This window comes from Sparus aurata, chromosome 11, assembly GCF_900880675.1.
Source record: "Sparus aurata chromosome 11, fSpaAur1.1, whole genome shotgun sequence".
Lineage (NCBI taxonomy): Eukaryota > Metazoa > Chordata > Actinopteri > Spariformes > Sparidae > Sparus > Sparus aurata.
Genome location: NC_044197.1, coordinates 28,221,975 through 28,244,908, shown reverse-complemented (window position 1 = coordinate 28,244,908; position 22,934 = coordinate 28,221,975). Strand labels below are relative to the sequence as shown.

Sequence of the window (22,934 nt, the reverse complement as noted above, 5' to 3'; positions counted from 1 at the left end):
GTTGGCGCTGCAGTAGTTGTGGTAATTGGAGCTGTAGTGGTTGTGGTGGTTGGAGCTGTAGTGGCTGTGGTTGTTGGATTTGCAGTAGTTGTGGTGGTTGGCGCTGTAGTAGTTGTGGTATTTGGAGCTGCAGTGGTTGTGGTGGTTGGAACTACAGTAGTTGTGGTGGTTGGGGGTGCAGTAGTTGTAGTTGTAGCTGCTGTAGTTGTGGTGGTTGGGGCTGCAGTACTTGTGGTGGTTGGGGGTGCAGTAGTTGTAGTTTCTGTAGTTGTGGTGGTTGGAGCTGCAGAAGTTGTTGTGGTTGGAGCTGCAGTAGGTGTTGTGGTTGGAGCTGCAGTAGTTGTTGTGGTTGGAGTTGCAGTAGTTGTGGTTGATACAGCTGCAGTAGTTGTGGTGGTTGGAGCTGCAGTAGTTGTGGTTGTTGGGGGTGCAGTAGTTGTAGTTGTAGCTTCTGTAGTTGTGGTGGTTGAAGCTGCAGTGGTTGGAGCTGCAGTAGGTGTTGTGGTTGGAGCTGCAGTAGTTGTAGTTGATACAGCTGCAGTAGTTGCCGCGGTCGGAGCTGCAGTAGTTGTGGTGGTTGGGGGTGCAGTAGTTGTAGCTGCTGTAGTGGTGGCGGTTGGAGCTGTAGTAGTTGTGGTGGTTGGAGCTGCAGTGGTTGTGGCGGTTGGAGCTACAGTGGTTGTGGTGGTTGGAGCTGTAGCAGTTGTCTTGGTTGTACCTGTAGTAGTTGTGGTGGTTGGGGATGCAGTGGTTGTGGTGGTTTGAGCTGTAGTAGTTGTAATAGTTGGCGCTGCAGTAGTTGTGGTAATTGGAGCTGTAGTGGTTGTGGTGGTTGGAGCTGTAGTGGCTGTGGTTGTTGGATTTGCAGTAGTTGTGGTGGTTGGCGCTGTAGTAGTTGTGGTATTTGGAGCTGCAGTGGTTGTGGTGGTTGGAACTACAGTAGTTGTGGTGGTTGGGGGTGCAGTAGTTGTAGTTGTAGCTGCTGTAGTTGTGGTGGTTGGGGCTGCAGTACTTGTGGTGGTTGGGGGTGCAGTAGTTGTAGTTTCTGTAGTTGTGGTGGTTGGAGCTGCAGAAGTTGTTGTGGTTGGAGCTGCAGTAGGTGTTGTGGTTGGAGCTGCAGTAGTTGTTGTGGTTGGAGTTGCAGTAGTTGTGGTTGATACAGCTGCAGTAGTTGTGGTGGTTGGAGCTGCAGTAGTTGTGGTTGTTGGGGGTGCAGTAGTTGTAGTTGTAGCTGCTGTAGTTGTGGTAGTTGGAACTGTAGTAGTTGTGGTAGTTGGAGCTGCAGTAGGTGTTATGTTTGGAGCTACAGTGGTTGTGGTGGTTGGAGCTGCAGTAGTTGTGGTGGTTGGAGCTGCAGTAGTTGTTGTGGTTGGGGGTGCAGTATTTGTAGTTGCAGCTGCTGTAGTTGTGGTGGTTGGAGCTGCAGTGGTTGGAGCTGAAGTAGTTGTGGTGGTTGGGGATGCAGTGGTTGTGGTGGTTGGAGTTGCAGTAGTTGTGGTGGTTGGGGGTGCAGTATTTGTAGTTGTAGCTGCTGTAGTTGTGGTGGTTCGAGCTGCAGTGGTTGGAGCTGTAGTAGTTGTGGTAGTTGCCGCTTCAGTAGTTGTTATGGTTGGAGCTGCAGTAGTTGTGGTGGTTGGCACTGCAGTTGTGTATATTTTAGTCATTACTGTGACACCAGTGAATGTCATTTAAACAGCCAAATGAAACACGTCAGTATTTTTTTATGTCTCTTCTCACATTTATCCGATATGAGTACTTACTCACAGAGCAGTAGAAATAAAAGGATTTGTATCCTTTCAGAGTTTCAATTTGTGCAACCCTCACTGAATATTTTAAAGGTCCCATATTATACTTTTTTTCATCAATTTCACACAGCTGTCAGAGGTTTAACAACTCTGTAATCGATATGTATTTCCCCAAACACATCCGTGGTCCTGAACTCCAGCTGTCTAAAAGTCGCTCTGCTGAGGTCTGTTCACAGCAGCCTGTTTCATTGCCTGCACCCTTAAATGCTAATGAGCTCCATCTGTCAACGCCTTCTTGGGGAGCTTTGCCTGCTACGTCACTCTCAGGGAGAGGAAGCCCGTTATGCTAACGGTAGTATGCTTTAATTTTTACGGTTGATGTAACACTATGGCTCGTGGAGATTTTTTCGTTCAACCGAACCAGTTTGACCCAGAATCGGACCCAGAAGGAGAGGCTCCGGAAGAAGCATAGAGTTTGCGCGGCTGCAGCAGGACGTTTCAGAATGGTTAGTGTGTAATAATGTTAGTTTGTTTGTATGTGTTGTTACAGTTACTACAGTGTAGCTAATGGCTAACAGCTAGCAAAAGCTTTGTTTGTCTCCAACACAGTCTCCAAACTCTTGTACACTGTTCGCATAGTCTCTGTCTCCAGTCTGCACATGTTTCCAAACTTTCTACTGTGACAACCAAGCTCCATCGTAATATTATTAATATCAAACTCACTTCAAACGCCATTGCATAGCAGACCGAAGTGGAGCTAACTAGTTAGCCAGTTTCCAGCTCATACTCGTCGTACTCGTCATACACCATACTCGTCAGCAACTGTAAATACTATTAAACCGCGGCGACACTTATCGGTGGCTCGGGTGCAGTTGCTGGGTCCGGTATGGTTGGGACTGATCCTTTTACGAGGGTCAGTGTCGAGGCAAAGCCAGCTTTGTAGTTACCGACACTCGTTACTGAAGCAGTCCGATGTGAAGTGGTTAGCATACACACACAAGCTAACACGAACCGCAGCCGGCACGTTGTCATTAAAAATGAAACACAACCACTGTCTCTTCTGTTGTTCTGTAGCTGGGACAGAATATAGGCACTTATGTTGATTTATACAACAACAACAGAGCAATTGCGTGTCCAACTCTGAGCGACAACGTCGCGAAACACTGCTGTCTCTCCGCTGGACACACCGAACTTCACCTCGGGGATGAACGCCCCCCTCTCTGATATCTCCTATCACCGCACAGAGGTGGCTGGCCTATAATAATGACTCCTTTCGTTACGTAACAAAAGGAGTCATTATCATAGGCCAGCCTCCTCTGCAGAATCTGAACAGCTTGTAGGAGCGCCGTGTTACCAGTGGGTGGGCTGCAGAGACCATGCAGGACTCGCTTGTTTTCCTCATTCTGGGAGTTGGCAGGCTCAGGGAGGACCAGCTTATATATGTAGAGACCAGAGAAAACGTGTTTTTTATGACATGGGACCTTTAACAAGCATTAAAGTGAAACTCTCGCCAAAAAGCAACTAAGGCTTTATTTGCGATTGAACATGACTCAAACCTTCGTGTAAAAGCTTAATTACGACCAAAGAGGCACTTTTGAGATTTACCGTAGTTCCGTCTTTGGGCAAGCTAATTGTCAATGGGGTGCAGGGGCACTTTTACGCTAACATCAAAATCGCTATTTTTAAAACACTAAGAAGGCTCGACACCATAGACATATAAAGATGTCTATGCTCGACATAACATGAAACTTTGCTCGTAGTATCACCAGGGTCTCTACACATGAACACGAGCATTGAGAACATTGGGCCTCATTCACCAATATCATCTTAAGAATCTCCTTAGATTCTTTCTTAAGTTGTTCTTAAGATGTGTATATATATCTATATATATATATATATATATATATATTAGGGCTGTCAAACGATTAATTTTTTTAATCGCGATTAATCGCATTTTGTCCATAGTTAACTCGCGATTAATCGCAAATTAATCGCAATTTTTTTGGCACATTTTTTTCTGTTCTAAATGTACCTTGATGTATTTTTTAATGTTCTTAATACTTTTAACAACATAAGAAAGGACAAATATGCTTGCATTATGAACATTTTTGGCGGGGGGGCTCTCTGCATCTGCCCTGTGTTTGGCTTGCAAGTGATATTTGAGACTCAATGTACTTCGATGGTAAGTCATTTCATGTCGATAGTACATGCAGATAACTTTTGTCCTATCGACCGAACCATTTGGCAGTGTTTCGAAAGTAGTTTGCCGTTCATACCGTAAATGACCAAATAATATACGGGTTTCAATTATCCACAGGGTCCCTTTAAACGCCGGTGCAGATGTATATTTTGGTAAATAACCGCCGGTTCCAAATAAATGTCGGGTCTAATTTTTTATTTTTAAAAAAATTAAGGAAGAAGAGGTGTCCACTGACACTGCACGTTTTTCTTCTTCGCCTTTTTCACGCAGTGTGCTGCTTTCTGTCAGTCAGTATCACACTGATGATCGCCATGGCTCCGGTGCAGCAAAACAATAAAAAGTACCACTTGAAATTCAAACTTTCTGTTAAAATATGCAGAGGAAAACTCGGGAGAAGCAGCCGCTAGATGTATCTCTGTCGACCAGAAGAGAGTGAGAGAAACGGAGCTTGAGCGTCTGTCCGAGGAGGACAGCAACAGGGCCAGGCTGCCTGCTGGAGGGAGGAAGAAGGCTAGCGAGGAGCCTGAGATAAACATGCGGGGATGAGCTTTCAGCAAACGGGCACACCACGAGAGAGTGTCCCGCAGAATTATCAGGACGATGGAGAAACAAATGTCCGCCACCGTGAGTGACAGCAGAGATGAGGAGTTTGCAGCGAGTGCTGGTTGGCTGAATCGTTTCCTCCACCGCAGCAACTTCACTTACAGGAGGATGCCAGAGAATTCACCGAGAAGCTGGAGAAGTTTGTAATGTTTTCATCCAGGATTATTGTGAGGAAGGAATTAAACGCCTGTCCCAAATTGCCTTTTGGTCTGTTAAGTGATTGAAACAACTAAACCCCCCGGCTATTATTTGGTATTTTACGGTAAGTCCTTTCTCAATTTCCTCACTTTTCAGTCCACCGTGTTTTTCCCGAACCGCCAACCCTGCTGCATCTTCTTCTGATTCCCTTTCTGCCACCCTCTGGATCAAGACTACAGGTGCCACTGACGGCCGAAAATCTTTCAATGCGCGTTTTGTTTTTTGTTTTTTTATACCGAGCGTTAATCGCGCGTTAAAAAAATTAACGGCGTTAAGAGGATGTTGCGTTAACGCGTTATTAACGCGTTAACTTTGACAGCCCCTACTATATATATATGTATATATATATATATATATATATATATATATATATATATATATATATATATATATATATATATATGTATGTATATATATATATATATATATATATATATATATATATATATATATATATATATATATATGTATATGCCATTGTTTTGTGGGCCTTGGATTGAGAAATGCCACGTATAAATAGGGTGGGGGGGGGGGTTACTAATTGATGGCATGTTTCCAATTTACTTGATTTATCTTAAATCATCGGCACATTTAGGCTAATTTATTTTAGAATTTAAATTCTTTGTAAATTACCAAAAATATGAAATAAATAAATACATGAATAAATATGACAGAATTATCACTGTAATATTGCATTTTATTGAACTAGGCCCATTGTTTGTGTACGCAGAGTTTACTAAAAAGAAGGTTTTTGAACAACTCACCGTAGGAGCTGGATCTCCGGCGCGCTGCCATCATGGTAGACAAAAAGTGTAGATATCCGAGTGCCACCTAACAGGCAGGAGAATAATGGTCGACCGCTCTTCAAGCCTGCCTGTTAGGCCCACTCAGGGATCAACACCTTTTGTCTGCCATGATGGCGGCACGCCAGAGATGCTACTGCTAATGTGAGTTTTCCAAAAACCTTCTTTTTAGTAAACTCTGCGTACACAAACAATGGGCCTCATTCATGAACTGTTCTTACGAACAAATTTGTTCTTAAGTCCCACTTATGAAGATTTTACGAAGATTGTGGCATTCATGAATTTTTTCTTATCTAGGATTTTTTCTTAGGCAAGAACAAATCCTATGAACACTCAGGAGTACTCTTACGCACATTTCAGTGCCGAAAAGTTAGCATGGTTGTGTTTTCTTCTCTTGTGTAGTTCAATAAAATGCAATATTACAGTGATAATTCTGTCATATTTATTCATTTATTTATTCATTTAATATTTTTGGTAATTTACAAAGAATTTAAATTCTAAAATAAATTAAATGTGCCAATGATTTAAGATAAATCAAGTAAATTGGAAACATGCCATCAATTAGTAACCCCCCCCCACCCTATTTATACGTGGCATTTCTCCATCCAAGGCCCGCAAAACAATGGCATATATATTGCTCCTGCGGCTTTCATCAATGTAAGAACACAGCTGCGAGCAATTCTGAGGCTTACGAACGAGTTGGTGAATCTGACGTAGGGTTTTCTTAAGGAACCTCTTAAGAACAACTTAAGAAAGAATCTAAGAAGATTCTTAAGAAGATATTGGTGAATGAGGCCCAATGTTCTCAACGCTCGTGTTCATGTGTAGAGACCCTGGTGATACTACGAGCAGAGTTTCATGTTGTGTCGATTCTTCTTAGTGTTTTAAAAATAGTGATTAAATGGTAGCGTAAAAGTGCCCCTGCACCCCATTGAAAATTAGCTTGCCCAAAAACGAAACTACGGTAAATCTTAAAAGTGCCTCTTTCATTGTAATTATGCTTTTACACAAATGTTTGACTCATATTCAATCACAAATAAAGCCTCAGTTGCTTTTTGGCAAGATTTTCACTTTAAACTAATGCCTTACTCAAGACTCCTTATTGGATCCTTAATATGCCCCTTTAATTTAGATTTAATGTCTAACAAATATTAAACCAAGTCCAAATGTTAACCCTTTTAACTTCCTGTTTTTTTTAATATTTTTTAACTAACCTTTCCAAGGTGAACCGGTGGCACCTGAATCTCTGCCAGCCGGACTTAATGTCCATTTATAATTATCCAATGTCCTTGGCAGAGGCCCGTTCTGGCCATACATGCCATCTCAGAAATGTACAAAAACCAAATAACTTTTCCCCTTTAACTTCTTTAAATGAAATCTTTTTCCGACTTCATTTGGATCATTCAAACATAATTAGGTGTGTTTGTTTATAATTTTGTTTGATTTAAAATGTATTACAACAAGTAAACACATTTTATTGATGGTATTTACTTTATCTTGCTTGCAGTGATTTACATGGCTGACACGAGATCAACCAGAGATCAAAAGCATGCAATAACAGAGAGCAATATTTTGTCAAATGTCACAAGTTACATTCAGACTGAAGTATACATTGGATACCTTACAAAACTACTGTCCCTAGTATAATCTGGTAAGGAATGCAAAGTGCAAATAAACAACACCATAAAAATATGACTTGCAAAAAAAATTGTCATCACTTGTTACCTTGTGCAGAGATTGAATGTAAATATCCAAGCAACAATATCCAACAGAGGGCTTTTCTTTCCATGATCACTGGTTTTACTTATCACCCCTCCAGGTACAGACAAGCATTAAGTCTGTCATTGCAGATGGTTTTCATTATGTAAATGACGCCCTCCTCATAGAGGGAGTGACACGGTTTGGGCAACAGGGGCCACTTTCATACAACCTGAAAAAACAGGTATGTCACGGACACACACATACAAAATACAGAACACTTCAAACTAAATCATACAACAACATTGTCATAGTTGTTGGATGTGTAGCTGTGGTGCTTGAGGTTGTGGTGGTTGAGTTTGTTGTGGAGCCAGTGAGCCTTCTTCTACATGATCACATTCTCCTTTTTCAATGTTCAACAGTGCATTTTCCACTTCATTGTTATGTTTTTTTAAATACTACTACTACTACTAATAATAACAATAACAATAAAATTAGTAATAATAATTTCAATTTTAGTTCATCTCACTGCCTTCTCATAAATGTTTAAAATGGCACCGTTTGTCAATGTGTTTGTAGGGTTAAATCATACCAATATTCATATGTTGATCTGTTTTTTTTTTCTGTCTGAATTTTAAATATTTCCCTGTAACTGCTGCAGCTGCATGCCCAAGAACAGAACGCTTTCCTGAAGTGCTTACATGGGCTTCCTTTATGCCTACTGCTCATAGAAATGTGTAACCTTTAAAGGGGGTGTGTTGACCTTCTATTGTTTCAAATGGTAACAAGGTCCAAAAGGTTGAGCTGTAGTCCACGAAAAAACAAAGTTTATTGTCTTAATTTAGTCAAAATATAATATTTTTGTAGAAGCAAATTATCGTATTTGGTGTAGAGAGAGATACGGAGACAATCAATTCATGAAATCAAAGTCCACTAGTAGTTCCAAGATGGAACCTGTTTCTCCCGACAGTTTCAGTGTAACACAGTGTGCGCATGCGCAGTCGTCCATGCGTCTTGGTCATGCACGGTGTGAGGCGGCTAAATAGATGAGTTTTCTATATTGGCTAAACTTTGTGCAAATAAAGTAGCAGTTGTGTTTTGTGTCGTAGGACGTGAAGGAGCTTCGGATACAAAAAACTATCGGAATGTTGTGAGTTTTTAGAGCAGTCAGAAGATTCGTAATTTCAACGTGCCAGTGTGTTAGCATGACTGACCTGCGTTTGTTTTGCTAGCTAGCTAGCTAAACGACGCAGAGCACTGTTGGATGTCCATTAAACTGTATTTCCCCGACCTTTCCCTCAACATTCAAGCACTTAGCGAATTGGCACGTTAATCCGATTTATTGGCGAGTCTTGCAATTTAAATGGATCAACAATGTCTACCGCACGACAAAAAGCACATTTGCTAAATCGTGCTAACGGCTAATTTTCATTAACCATCATCCAAAGGCAGTCAGCGGTTACGGAATTTTTGAGTTGTACAATAATGTGACCGCAGTCCTGTAAAAGCAGAATGGACAGAGAATTGTTGAGGCAGTGTTTGGCGTACCATGGAGAGCCACTGTTCAACAAACTCAAATGTGAACAAACAGAAAACCCCGACTTCCAAGCTGTGGTGTCTGACCTGTGCAAGGCCACTTATGAAAGGTATGTTGGGAAGTCATCACTTCTAGCCCCACATGCAGCTTTCACACAAGTCCCACATACCCCCCTTTTTGTCACGAGTGTCGATAATACCAATTTGCCTTGACCCTTTATTTTTTGTATGATTGGTCTTACTTTGAGGTTACAAAGACATTTCCAGTTTTCGTATGAGCTTGTATATATCGTTCAGAATATCACTTAAGTGGCATTGCTTTTCTTTTTCACAGTGGAAAGTGCCTGTCACAGTTTCATTAGGTCAGAGATGATGACTTCAGATAGCTTGTTTTTGTCTGACCAACATTTCAGGGCCCAGTGATATTTAGATGGCAATAAATTAACCAAAGAGTGGCAGAAAATGTTGATATTTGAATCAATCATTAATAATTGGGATTGTTTGATTGAAAATGACCGAAGCAATCCATAAGTTACCAAAATTGTAATTAATCAACTAACCCTTAAATTGTTTATAGTCTGTTTGTATAAGTATCACTAGTGATTTTGTCAGGTGGTAGAGATTCCATAGCCTTTTTCATTGGTTTTTGCAGCCTGTGAGTCTCGAATAAGAATGAACAAAAAGAGCGTCCATGGTTAAATGTTTTATCTTCAGTAAAAGCTGAGAGTGTGTGGGATTTCAGCTTTCTCTTGTGAACGATTTCCCATACAGCTGGTTCTCTCTGTGCATTACGCAACAGTCAGTCTGACAAAAGATTATTCACTTAACAATTCTTTGTGGAACATGTGTTGTTTTTTTGTGCAGAAAGGCTGAAGGGAAGGACAATCCCCTTGTTGAGCAATTCATTGCGAGGAAGGCTGACATCTTGTTCTGTCCATCGTGGAAGACTGCCACTCATCAGGAAGGGGAGCATGAGGAGGAGGAGGCTGCCGGTGGGTGTTTTCACTCGATGTTTCAGGCTCTGTCCATGCTAAGCTGTTAAATGTGCACATTAAAACACTTGAACAATAGCAAAACAGTTTAATCGTTTTGTCTTTGTGCTGTCAGCTGGTCTAACTAGTTTCAGCCGCAACACAGTCAGGCACAGGATATTAAGAGTGGGTCTTCTGCATTTTTCAGAATCAGAAATCCTTTAATGTCCCGCAACCGGGGAAATTAGTTTGTCCCAGCAGCCAAATGACAGAATATTACAAAAGACAAAAAAAGAAAAAACTAGCAAAAATAAACAATGTAGTTAAAAAGGTAAAACACAAAATAGACGTATACATATAAACATGATATAGTACAAAATTTACAGCAGAATTTTTATTCACAATATACAAATAATAAATATGGGTGTTTATTAAATTAAGATTAAATGAAATTAAATTTTGCAGTACTGAGAGCTCAATATACAGTCATGTTGGGTGTACACTAGTTAAGTCAGATGTGTGTAAGACGGATGACTGAAGACAGACGGGGGGTTTTTTTACCAGGCAGACCTCCAAAATGAGATGGAGGTGGTACCATCCTGATTATGTACACACAAATTCATGTGTACCATGCTTTAAACCTGCTCAGGCAAAACACTTTTTGCAAGGAATGTATTTTAGGAGTTTTAATAATTCTGTTCAACAGCAAAGTTCTTTAATATACAGTATAGATTTTCTATGTTTTTGAGAAAGGTAGAAACAGAAGGAGTAAGTTCAGTGTTTCTTACAGAATCAGACTTTAATTGTGGCGGTGGCTGTCCAGCTGGGCTGCCATAGGGCATGCGCACTTGTGACTTCCGCTTTAGGGCCGAGCTAACTTGGATGGGGATCAATTGTAATCGGATGCCTCTTCTAGACTCTCCAAATGTTATTAGATCCAATTACCCCAATTCTGGCAGTAAAAGAAGTAATTTTGCAGGGGTTGTGAGGCTTTTATTACCGTTTTACAGACATGTCTTTCACAATCTCAGCTTTTGGGAAAAGGTCTGCAGTGCATCTCATGACGATGTAATAACATGGCTTGGACACGACAAAAACTGGCTTCAAGGCCTGGTGCTTATCATTGGGGTTTGACATTGATGATGAGGCCAACTGTCATCTTTGCAGTGGAAGTTACAGTCAAGCTAACTGCATTAGATAGTCCTCCTCCTCTTCTTTGTTGGTTTTACTGGTGGTCTAAAAACCACACTGCCATCCACTGTATAAAAGTATACATCACAACATCAGGCTTTTCACTGACAGGTTTGCTGTCTTGAGTGTGTGAGAACGGGATGCGCAGCTCCAAAAATAGAAAATCGATATCTGGTGGCCAATGTTGATAATGTGGCGGGTTGCCACAAATAAATCAATGTGTGGGAAACACTGAAGTTTGTAATGTGCTGCAGCTTACAAGTAGGGATGGGACGATGGACAACCAATGCAATCAGCCATGGTTTCATGTGGTCCTCTCGGTATGTTGGGGCGAGCAGTGTTGCTTTGCGCATCTATCTCTGGTCGGCATCATTACCATATCTGCCTTCAGGTTCGGCTATTAGTTAGGCATCCTCCTCTGACTCTTCCAGCACATTTTCCAGGTGGGCTAACATTGGCAGACGTGAGGAAAGAACAGCATCGTTTTCGCCGGAGAGCATATCTGTGAACTCCGCTACTGGCTTCAACACTCTGTAAACCCTATGTGAGCTGCTGCACTGGGCTGTAGCTTCTGACCTGAGCAAACACCTTTTTGATGGCTTGCACCTGCTCCAGGATTCCCTCAGCCCCATTGTGTTGCACAGTCCTGTCAGGGAAAACACATTCAGCCTTAGGCTATTGATAACATTTAACTAAATCACCTCAACATATAAACTTGGTTATGCAAATAATTTGTGTGAGTCACCGTCTGCCACCACACACATCCGCTTATTATTATTTTTATGTACTTACTGGTATATTCTGCAGTTACGTCAATATGACTTGTATTTAAAAAAAAATATATAATATATAGTATATCAGATGATTATTATAGTTGTATATGGCATTGCATTTATCCTGCTTTCACACTGTACCTTACAAATTAAGGTACAGACCCACGCCACGCCCACTACATCAGCATAATGCTGCCATTGTAGTTGCAAATGACAGAAATCCACAAAGGGCAACACTGTAAAAAATGTTTTCTGTGAAAAAAAAAAATTCACTTGAAGCATCTAAATGTAAATATACTCTCAGAATAAGCAGGGCCTATTTATTTTAAGAAATACATCTTTCTGCTTTTGCTTTCCCAGAGCCCTATGCCATCATGCCACCGTTGGAGTTATTCATGGAGGTGTCTTACGATGAAAGAAGAACCATGCTGTACAGGGACTTGGAAAGAGGAGACATTGTGGTGGGGAGGATCAACAACATTAGAGAATATGGCTTCTTTCTCACACTGCTTAGCACGGCAGGAGGACTGAAGAGAGACATAGAAGACCTAGAGTTGTCGGTAGGTCAGCAAGATTAATCAGTTGTGTTTACTTGAGCCATGTCATAAACATTTTAACAGATCAAGATCAATTGTAGATACAAACGACTTGAAGAATTATCAGTTGGCCAGCAACACATATAAGGACTAGCTGTAGGAAATTCTGGCTCACGCCCTGGAGTAATGGGAAAGACATTCCAGTTCCCCCACAAAACAGTCTATGAGTAACATTTAAGGCAAGTCGTACTGTATGTTCTTAATTTGTTTCCTTTTACAAACTGTTCCAAAACATGACATCTTCCTTTTTCTTTTCAAATCTTTTCAGATGATGCACTATGATTGTATAATAAGTAAGGGATAATGTATAGAACGGCGGTCGAATCAGGACGAATCCTGCTTTGCATCGGGGTCCGGTTCATCTTGTCGGGACTTATTTTCCCAATAATGACAACCGTTTTATACATTATACTGCTTATTACACGGTTACCTGCCAACACGAAAAAAAAGCTTGAAACAGTGCGTCTCTGTCAGTGTGACGACAACTCAGCCTTTTGCCAAGAGTTGAAATCATAGTATTTTCCAAAAATATTAAAGTTAATGTGAAACTCATCCATACTAGTGGCCTAGGAGTACGTTTTTTCCCGATATGAAGTAGACTACAGATCAGCTGACGTAGCTTAGCGACCGAAGACGCTGGGGTGATAAGAGACTGGACTACTTACGGAGCAAAGATTTTAGAGCGCTGAGTGCTACGAAATACCTGAATCAGAGGCAAAAAGGCCACTTTCCTTGACGACGGTCAAATATGCTTAGCAGCGGTCAATTATGTGAAAGTAATTGACCGCCGAACGTTGGGAAGGCCCATTCAAGTGAATGGAGCATTCTACAGCATTAAGAAGAACCGTGTAATAAAGACTTAAATATCCTCCTCAAAAAGGTGATTAAATCGATATTATTTTCCTTTCCTTTTTTACCTTTAGGCTCTATGTCACATCAGAGAGATCCCTTCCACTGGCAGCCATGATGATCCTCTGTCCTACTACCAGATTGGGGACTTCATCAGAGGTTTGTCTTTGACTTGGCTCTGTCTGAAACATCCAGACTGTCTGGAGACCTTCTTTGGCAGCTTCTTAGACTTTAGCCTTTCATCCACAACAAGTTGATTTTGACTTATAGCTCTATAAGTCAATCAGTTGTGACTGTTTTTTGCATTATGCAGTTTTCAGTGGGTGCAACAACACAGTTCTTCTCCAGTCAACTCCTCCAGTCTCCCAGAATCATGTATTATTTTGGGTTTCTGGGCCTTAATGGATTGTAGAGCTTGTAATGCATGATGAACTCAGTTAGCTAGAAATCTAAATGAAAGTGAATGATTATCCCTCATTTAGCCTGGTTTTCCTCATGACTGCATGCTGTGCATGTTTTGACAGAGTATATTTGGGCTGCAAAATTTTGGCTCAGAGAATATCAAAACTGAAAAATATACATCACATTTTAAGATTTTAAGGCGATGTAACCAAATGTTAAGTCCAAACAACACTATAATATCCAATGATATGAAACAGAAAAAGACAGTCTTCACATATGAGAAGCAGGAACCAGACATTTTTGCTTAAAAATTACATCAATGAATAATAGTTTATCAGAATAGTTTTACCAATAATTTCCTTTCAGTGAAGGGTACCAATCAGATTGGCCACTAGAAAATCATTCAAGTTTCATCAAGTTAAACCCACCTGAATATCTGGAGAACATGACTAGCTCAAGGAGTTTTTGCTGTATTTGTTACTCTATTTGTTTCACAGAGAAATGTGTTGGATCCTCTCTTAAATTCTGTGCTTTCTCTTTCTGTAGCTGCAGTGAAAGATATTGACCGCTACCAGGAGAAAATCACAGTTTCCCTCCACCAGGCCTCTCTTTCTCCAAGCTTGGAGAACATCAAACTTGGAGTCATTGCGCGGGAGGAACTGCCCACACACTACAGGTAACTACACACCATGACATGTGAAAAAAGGGCAAAATGCAACTTTTAACGCTTTGAAATTTGTCTGTTGATGGTAGCAACCATTTCATTCTGTCATGGTCGTCTTGCGATGATTCGAGATACTGTTCAGTATTTAATACAGACAAGCAGCATTCCCAGTTAATGCTCATGTATATATTGTTATATTGTCTTACTTTGCCAGAGAAGATTAATACACCCTTTTATTATGAAATGCTCTAACTGGGATATTTTCTGTTAAGTGTTTTTATTGTAGATCAAGTCCTAGTATGACAATCTGATTCCTCTCCTCTTAGTCGTAGTGTTCGTGCAGCTGCAGATTCCAATCAGACCTATGAGTGTATACTGATGAGTTGCCATGGTTACCACAACCCCTCTGTGGTGGACTACCTACTGGAGAAGGTGGGGGTTACTGACACTCACCCGCCATCAATGATGAGAGGACTACAAAGGTAAACATGTCAACATACGTGATTTGTCTGAGTTTGAGGATTGTATTGTCAGCAACAGGCTGCTCATTTTTATAAATTTGTATTTATTGATTTCAGTCAATTTGAAAATGACAATCCTAAGCAAAGTTGCAGTTACGTCATTAATAGTAATGGGTATTGTTAGGATATTATTGATACTTCTACTCGTATTGATACTTCTTTTCATGGCTTTATTTGTATGCTTAACAGTTCTTTTTCATGACAAAATCATTGCTTTCTGAAAAAAGAATACATTCAGAATAGGACTTGAATTTAATGTTCTAAATGTAACTTTATCTCTTGAGCAGCAACAGTAATATTTACAACACTATAAACTGAATAAAATCTCAACTGAACGACCAATAAAACAATATTCCTGGCAAGATAGTGTCTGAAGTCTATAAAGAATGAAATGAACGCTTTCAATACTGAGAGAAGTATGATTTGAATGTCACTAGAGTTCTTCACTGTGCATCTTTTCTCTTCAGCAAGCTTTTCCAAGAGGACGATTTTGCCTCTGTTATCAGGAAGAAGCAGTCTGCATCATGGGCCTTGAAGTGGTAAAGCAAAACTTTTGACCACAGGAAATATGTAGATGGTTTAGCGCTTTCATTGTGTTTCATTCAATTGTCTCTCATAGTTACAACAGCACAAAGTAAGTAAGTAAGTGATAGATTTTTTTGCATGTCATTTGTGTGCCTTTCAGTGTCCGTGCAGGTGTGGACCACTTCAAACATGGTCGTCATGTGGAAGCCATGAATGAATACAACAAAGCATTGGATATCGACACTAATAATGTAGAAGCGCTGGTGGCACGAGGAGCATTGTGAGTTAATTCTTATACAAACTACCTGAGGATTAATGTGTCATGAATAGGGGTGCATGATATATATCGAACAGATAAATTATTGGCCCCATAATGGAAAAATCTACCTTAGTTATCGCCGGTTAAAAAAAACTCATAGCTGGTAAATATAGCCGATAATACAAAGCCAAATTGCTTTTTTTGACTTAACAAGTGTAGCATCTACACAAAGTAGGTCGTGGTATGCACCTTTTTAAAGTTGTTTTGTGAGCAGCCAATAAAAGCAGAGAAGAAAAACAACAAACACTCGGTTGTCGTGCTCATAACATCTGTCAGCCATTAGAGTAAGGTAATTATCAGTTATCGTATCGGCTGAAAAAATCCATATCGTGCCTCCCATGATTTCTGGTCATTACTAGTGTTACATGGGTCGACATACCCTGGAAAGTTTAATGCATTGTATACCTTTACTGGAAATTTAACAAGAAAATTACGTTGTGTACTTTCATTTTGGCGAGTATTCAAACTGAAGCTGAACTGACCGAGTGTGTCTAAGAAAGTATGAGGAACAGTATTTAGGTACCGCGCCCTTTCCTTTCATACTTCTGTGGCCCATGCTACAAATAAAAGCTGTCCTTGCTTGTTTATAATTGCACATATCATTATCAGGGTTTTCCCAAATACTATAAGGTTAAAGGGTGCAGCACCGAGGCAGCTATGGCCACTGCTTGAGCTAGATGAATGTAGCAAGCAGGATATGAAATTAACTTTTTGTCCACTGGCTAAATGGTTGGTGAATGTTCACACTAAGAGCCGCTCAGTAGCTTGACTTATTTTTTTGGCTGGTCAGTGAAGCAATTTTAGCATCATTTGGCCTATGACTGGTGCTAACGTTGAGCCTCAGAGGAGAGCATCGAAATTAACAAAATTACTTTTCCCATATATAATGGTTGTAGGTGGTCCCCGGTGGACTTCTTTAGCAAGTTTTGTCTTGAAAAATGTATCAAGCAGCCATCAGAATCAATCACAAATACATCAATAGTAAATAGTATCTTGTTACAAATTACAAATACTTGCTAATCAAATGTATACAAATAAAGTAAGAAATACTGTTACGTGCAATTGTATTTAATTAACACATGTAAATGAATGATTAACTGATAATTGATTCAGGCAGCAGACTATGATTTAAGAAGTTCATTTCTAGTTTAAATACTCTACTTTTTCCTCAAAGAGGTTACCCAACACCCCAGCTTAATACATGCTCCTAAGTTCTTCACAACATAGAGATAACTCTACCGCCTTCGCATTTAAATCTGATAAAGAATACTGTTGTGATGATCCAGAAGGGAACACCTCCAGTCCTTCATAACAGAACATATAATTGATGCAGGAAAGTGCTCTAATACTGCTCACTTGTTAACATTTGCTTGTTAATATTTCATCTCTTTAAAGCATTGCAATTACAACTGTATAATCCTTCTGTATGCATTAATCATTGTTTCATGTTCTTGGCATCTGTTTCCTCCATTGTTTATTCACAGGTTTGCTAACAAAGGCAGCATCATGAAGGCTATCGTAGACTTTGAATCGGCCCTGGAGAGCTGCCCGGATCACCGCAATGCTAAGAAGTACCTCTGCCAGACACTGGTGGAGAGAGGAAAACAGTAAGCACAGTGACTTGGCTTTATTATTGTCTAGAGGTGTGTGATCTTTCAATTAAATAATGCTAATGAATCAGGAGGCACCAATTGCCATTTTTTGGGCTGATTCTGATTTCATTTTTTCAAACCACTTTACAGCACACGAAGGAGATTTATTTTCTTTCTTTTCGTTGATAGAAAATTTAAACATAGAAATACAATCAACTTATCAGTTGTCTAATTTAAAGTGCAATATCAAAATATTATGCTTCCAAGTGTGGGACATTCACACACTTCTAAATGCGCTGTAATCGCTAAATGTAATGATTTATAAATGTATAAAAACAGTTTCAGCATGGTCTGAAGCTGTTGCTGTCGAAGATTTTTTTTCTGTGTAAGTTCTTCAAAAAAAGAGTGAGGAGAGTGATCAAGTTCTCAATTAACCTCCACTGGTGCGGAGTGAGAGTGACAGGTGGCTCATGCTCCGTAGTTCATAAGCTAGCAGAGGAGGTTGACTTGTCTCAGTGCTAGCTGTAACTTGGCGTTTACCTTTAGCCCCTGAGTGTTGACCTTTTACTAGCTTCGTCAAACTTTGCAAACTCCGCCGTTTGAAGTTATTTTAAGTGTCGGATGAGATCGCTTGTCTCTCCATGCCCAACTTTGTCCTTGCAGGTGTTGCATATTGCATACTAATTGTCTTCTTCACTCACGCCGAATAATTTCCATACAGCTGACATGTTGTAATCTGCGAGGTCTTCTCTACTACACATCCGTGCACGTGGTGCTGATGCTGCGCAATGTTGATCACGTGATGGGCAAGTGCATTAAGACCAGCATAAAATCGGCATATCTCTGACTCATCGGCCGGTTGCGGGTCATGGCCGATCACATGAAAATTGGCCAATTCCGGTCACCAGCCGATCAATCGGTGCATCCCTACTAATAAGAGGATAATGCTAAAAATCCAGCAGTATCAATACACTGATGTAGTAATATCTTTTCAGGGTACATGTGGTCTTTGCATACTCGTTTAGAAAAACTTAAGTAAGTTGTGATAGATATGCTTGATTGTTAGCAAAGGTGGTGGTGGGGGGATGTTTTGTATTGTATTGTAATAATTTATCTTCAAGCAGGTTAGAGCAAATTACAGCACTTACAATGTTCACATATACGCTGTCAGGACACTGGCAATATGTTTTGTATGTCCCTGCAGCAGGAAATGTGTCTTGAGTCTTTGACAGAATTGTTCTGTGTTCATACTATTGACATTCATAAAGACACTTCTGCTCTTCCTCCCACTGTAAAAAAAAAAACGAAGCTCAAACATCCTGCATAAGGGCACTACCATTTTTTGCTCATGATTTCATTTGGAGCCAGAGTCTGCTGTAGTAATTGGGTGTCAGAGCCACAGTATCGATGTCCTACGACCTGAAATGGCAAAACGATTTTGGGGAAAATATATTTAATATGTATTGTGAGATTTTAGATTTGCAGCCAGCTGCCAGGGGGTGATTATGATGGTTAGGCTTCAGTTTTTTTTAGCTTTCATGTTGTCCATGTTTATATACAATCTATGGGTTCTGAAGCCTTTAGATATCCTGTTTGTATTTCTCGGATGTATTGCGTCAAGGTCAGGTATATCTGTCTTGTGTGATCTGTGTCTATAAATGGACATGTATCCAAAGGTAATCATTAACATGCTGCTCAGAAATAAGAGGCATCACAAGCAGTTAACACCTTCTCTGCTGCTGAAAATATTTTTTAAAACATGAGTCAGTACCTTTCCTAAGTAAAATGTGTATGACACTGCCAAATCCAAAACAGGTTTGATCATTCCTAATCAGCAGTTTAGGAATGTAGTTAATGTTGTTTGGATTAACTGTTCTATTAATTTGTTGTTGTGTGTTTCTAGGCTTGAAGAACAGGATAAACTAGTAACAGCGGAGGGATTGTACAGGAGAGCTCTGTCTCTCGATGATTTGAACCCTGAGGCACAGGAAGCCCTGCGCAAGATCACAGACACTATACAGGTGAGCGGGCCATAACACACACACACACACACACACACACACACACACACACACACACACACACACACACACATATATCAAAGCTTTGTTAAAGATAATGCTATGCAGGATTTTTTCTTAATAATAATGAATACTCATACAACTCATAAAAAATAGTCTCATTCACTCATCAGTCATTGTAGCAAATTTCAATGTCAAATATAGAGACAAGTGAGTCTTATAATCAAATGAAGCAGATTCACAACTTCAGTGTTTTATTTGTGGCATGACAGTGAAGCAGCGCCTCTTACTGGAAGGCCTGTGAAACCTGACCACACATATTATACAGACTCATAAGTGTTTGATTCAGGCAGGAAAGAACATCTGAGGTAGCTTTACTGGCTGCCAAGTATGTCGGAGGACAGTTAAGATCCGAGGACAGGTGTAAAACCAGTTGTCTGTTGGTTCCTCAGCACTCTCTGATCCTTAACCAATTATTGGGAAACAAAAGTCTAAGAATTAAATCGGTAGAATTAAAACCTCTGTGTGTCTTAGCAAGCGTAATATTAGTTAAAGATTTGTATTCTAAAATAGACTTTGTGTTTGGCGTTTGTATGAATAGTGGACTGATTGATTAATCGTTGCACCTCTAATCAACTACAGCTGCTCTACTTTGTCAGGAGCGTTTCTGTGAACATCCTCTCCCACCGTGAATAAAAAATGTTTGCATTAACCCTTTCATGTTGCCGACGCTGTGGTTTGTAATACTGATGAAGTGTTTTGGTGTATGTGTGTGTCTGCGACCCTGGGACTCCGCCCTTTGACCCTCCAACTGCCATGGTCTTGTCACCTGTCTTGCGGGGGCGGAAAACAAAAATCGTCTGACTGACGACGTCTTCTCTACTGGACACTGTTGTCCCACATCGTGTCCCCGGTCTGCATATGGTAACGTTGAAACCGTCTCTGTCTCAATGGGGAACAAATACTATTTGTTTTCTTTACACACACTTTACACACTGCCTCCGTCCATCCCTCTGCTTCTATGCAAACTACCATGCTCTTGGATCACACCACTTCTTCTGTGGTAAATAAATGACTCTCCATTTGTTTCTTCTTCATCTGTGGTTTGTGATTGTGATGTATTTCTGTCCATCTCAAAACTTTAACTTCCCTTTTCCTCCCCATACTTTTTAATCCCACACGAATGACTGAAAAAAAAAAATGAATGAATTGCTTATTACCATTTTTGGGGTCCCTGCTGCATGTCTTGGGGTCGTGGTTTGTGTGTGTGTTTGAATATGTCTGTGGACTCTTGCCTGCCAATGTCATGTCTTGCCTTGCTTCGCCTCGCGACTGTAAAGAAATCCATTCGCCTGCGAGAAGAAGCGCTGGCTAAGGAGCAGGTGAAAGCTACGAGCAGCCAGACCAGCGCTGAGAAATTGCGTAAGATCTTAAAAGAGGAGAAGAGGTGAGTTGGCTCTGATCTTTAAAGGTATGGCAGGTAAACACGCTGCATATAGAGGCATGTAGGGCATCTCATAACTTCAAAGCATCTCCTGTTCGATAAAAAAAATTCAGCAAATGTCTTTTCTACAGGATGAAGAAAAAACGGAAGAGATCATCCTCTTCTACGTCATCATCCTCCACTTCCTCCAAGAGGAAGTCCTCTTCTTCATCGTCTTGCTCCTCTCGCAGGAGGTCCAAAAAGAAGAAAAAGAAGAAGAGGAGGTCTGAGCGGGGAAGTAAGCGTCATCGGAGGATCTCCTCCAGGGAAAGTAGGAGGAGTGAGGAGGGTAAGAGCGAGAAAGACAGGAAGGAGGAAGAGGAGGATGAGCTGGAATGGTATCCGGCTCCTCCCGACACCTCCGCCACCTTTCTCAACCAAAAGGGAGGCCCAGGGTTTGGAGAGAGGGATGAGGAGGAGGCAGATGAGAAGGATGCTGACGAGAGGAGGATCAGTCAGCTGTATTCTTTGTCTGCAGCTTCAGACGACGAAGAGTCCGACTCTTCACGCAGAGACGGGAAGAGGAGGGACAGGGAGGAGAGCAGGACGAGGAGAGGGAAAAGCAGTCTGAACAGAAGCCTAGAAAGAGCAGAGAGGAGAAGCAGGAGTAGTGAAAAGAGGGATAAGAGCAGGGAGAGAGGTAAGGAAGATAACAGGAAAGACCGTAGAGACAGCGCCTCCAGTAGGAGAAGCAGCTTAGACGAGAACCGAAAGCGGAAAGTGTCCTGCTCGTCGGCTGAGTCTGGGTATTCACGGAAATCCAGTTACAAATCTGAATATTTTGTGAACTCTGGTTCTGCGTCCAAACACTCTGAAAGTAGAATGAGACATGACTCCTCTAAGAGGAACTCGTTTGACGGCGGTAGGTATGAGAACAGAGGACGGGAGGTAGAAGAGGCACAGAGAGAGAAGGACAGAAAGGGGAAAGTAGAGGACGAGAGCAGCAGGTCAGAGATTGGAAACAGTAGAAGGGCAGAGGTTGCTGGAAATCATAAACAGAGTGGTTTGACATCACTGTCAGGAGGAGGTCCGAAAAAAGACCTCCCTTCTAACCTGATGGATATTTTCAATCAGATTGCCAAGTTTGAAAAGGAGAAAAAAGTCAGGCCAAATTAATAACTTGAAACCAAAAGTCCAGAATGAGCCAGATACTCGTGAAACAAGACTTTGAAACAGATGTTTGTGTCGTGTATTCATTTTTTCTGGACTGGACATTAAGATTATCCTGCTGAAACAATGGCCAAATATGTTGTTGACTGACTGTCAGTTGTTGTGAGTTGCCGTCAGTGTTAGAGAAAACCCTCGAGTTGTTTTGCTTTGAAACGTCTTGTTCTTTCTGGTAGATTTAAGGCCTGTGAACAACTGTAGCTGGGTATTAAAATGTTCATCTAAATGGGTTGAGAGTATCGTTTAAACAAAATCAACACTAGATAACATGTTATTATTGTGACTGGGACATGAGGACATTGTGTGTACATTTTGAGTTATTACGTTCATCAGCAGTCAGTTTCCACAGGCTTTGACATCTCTTGTTTTGTGTCCGTCTTAAGTCGAGACTGTTTTCTGTTAAAGAAGATAACTGCCTTATGTTGACTACCTTGTGCCATTTTGTGCATTCCCTCTGTGGCTTCTTAAATCTTTTCCACAACAACCTGACTGTTAGTGCTGCAGTGCTTTTTCAAGCTTTACACAACAAAGATGTTACCGTCGGATTCCAACACATTTTTTCCTGTTGTAAAACAAACTCTGTTGAGTAAATAAAGCATTTTTAAATGTCAAGAGTGCATGTTGTATCAAGTCCTCTTCATTTAGTGGAGTTTTGAAATGTTTTGAGTTAGACACAGCACTACTGTCTGAAGGTAAAGGTGTTCTTTTGTTAACGCCTGCCTAATGATAAAGGAGTCTAAATATTTCTCTAATTAAATTAAGGAGAGATGAAGCATCCTTGTCCTTAATTCTGTCAGAGGCATCAAGGCAGCAATATGAACATTTCCCTGCGACTCATAAAGCGCAAACCCAGGAGAAAAATATATTGTATAAAAAAAAAAATGCAATTATTGACTTGGATTATACTTATTCAACACTGCATTATTTAGAACTGATCAAAATTCCATAACTCTGAGAAATTATTCAGTGTTACCTTCTGAATATCTTGTTGACATACCATTTACTCAAGTCCTCTCCTTTTCAACATTTAATTAAAATGTTTAGACACTTGGTTCTATGCTTCTAATAAGTGTTTTA

The 22,934-nt window shown here is 40.6% G+C and overlaps 1 protein-coding gene across 1 annotated transcript; it reads left to right on the top strand.

Moving 5' to 3' along the window:
• The first annotated feature begins 8,227 nt into the window (after positions 1 to 8,227).
• ttc14 (tetratricopeptide repeat domain 14) lies at positions 8,228 to 22,474 on the top strand. Its single transcript, XM_030433487.1, has 12 exons — positions 8,228 to 8,893; positions 9,648 to 9,775; positions 12,079 to 12,278; positions 13,238 to 13,322; positions 14,112 to 14,241; positions 14,556 to 14,711; positions 15,218 to 15,289; positions 15,436 to 15,555; positions 17,079 to 17,201; positions 19,090 to 19,207; positions 20,548 to 20,654; positions 20,783 to 22,474. Exons 1-12 carry the CDS (start codon positions 8,760 to 8,762, stop codon positions 21,804 to 21,806), a joined length of 2,397 nt encoding a protein of 798 aa, XP_030289347.1. The 5' UTR covers positions 8,228 to 8,759; the 3' UTR covers positions 21,807 to 22,474.
• Positions 22,475 to 22,934: the final 460 nt, after the last annotated feature.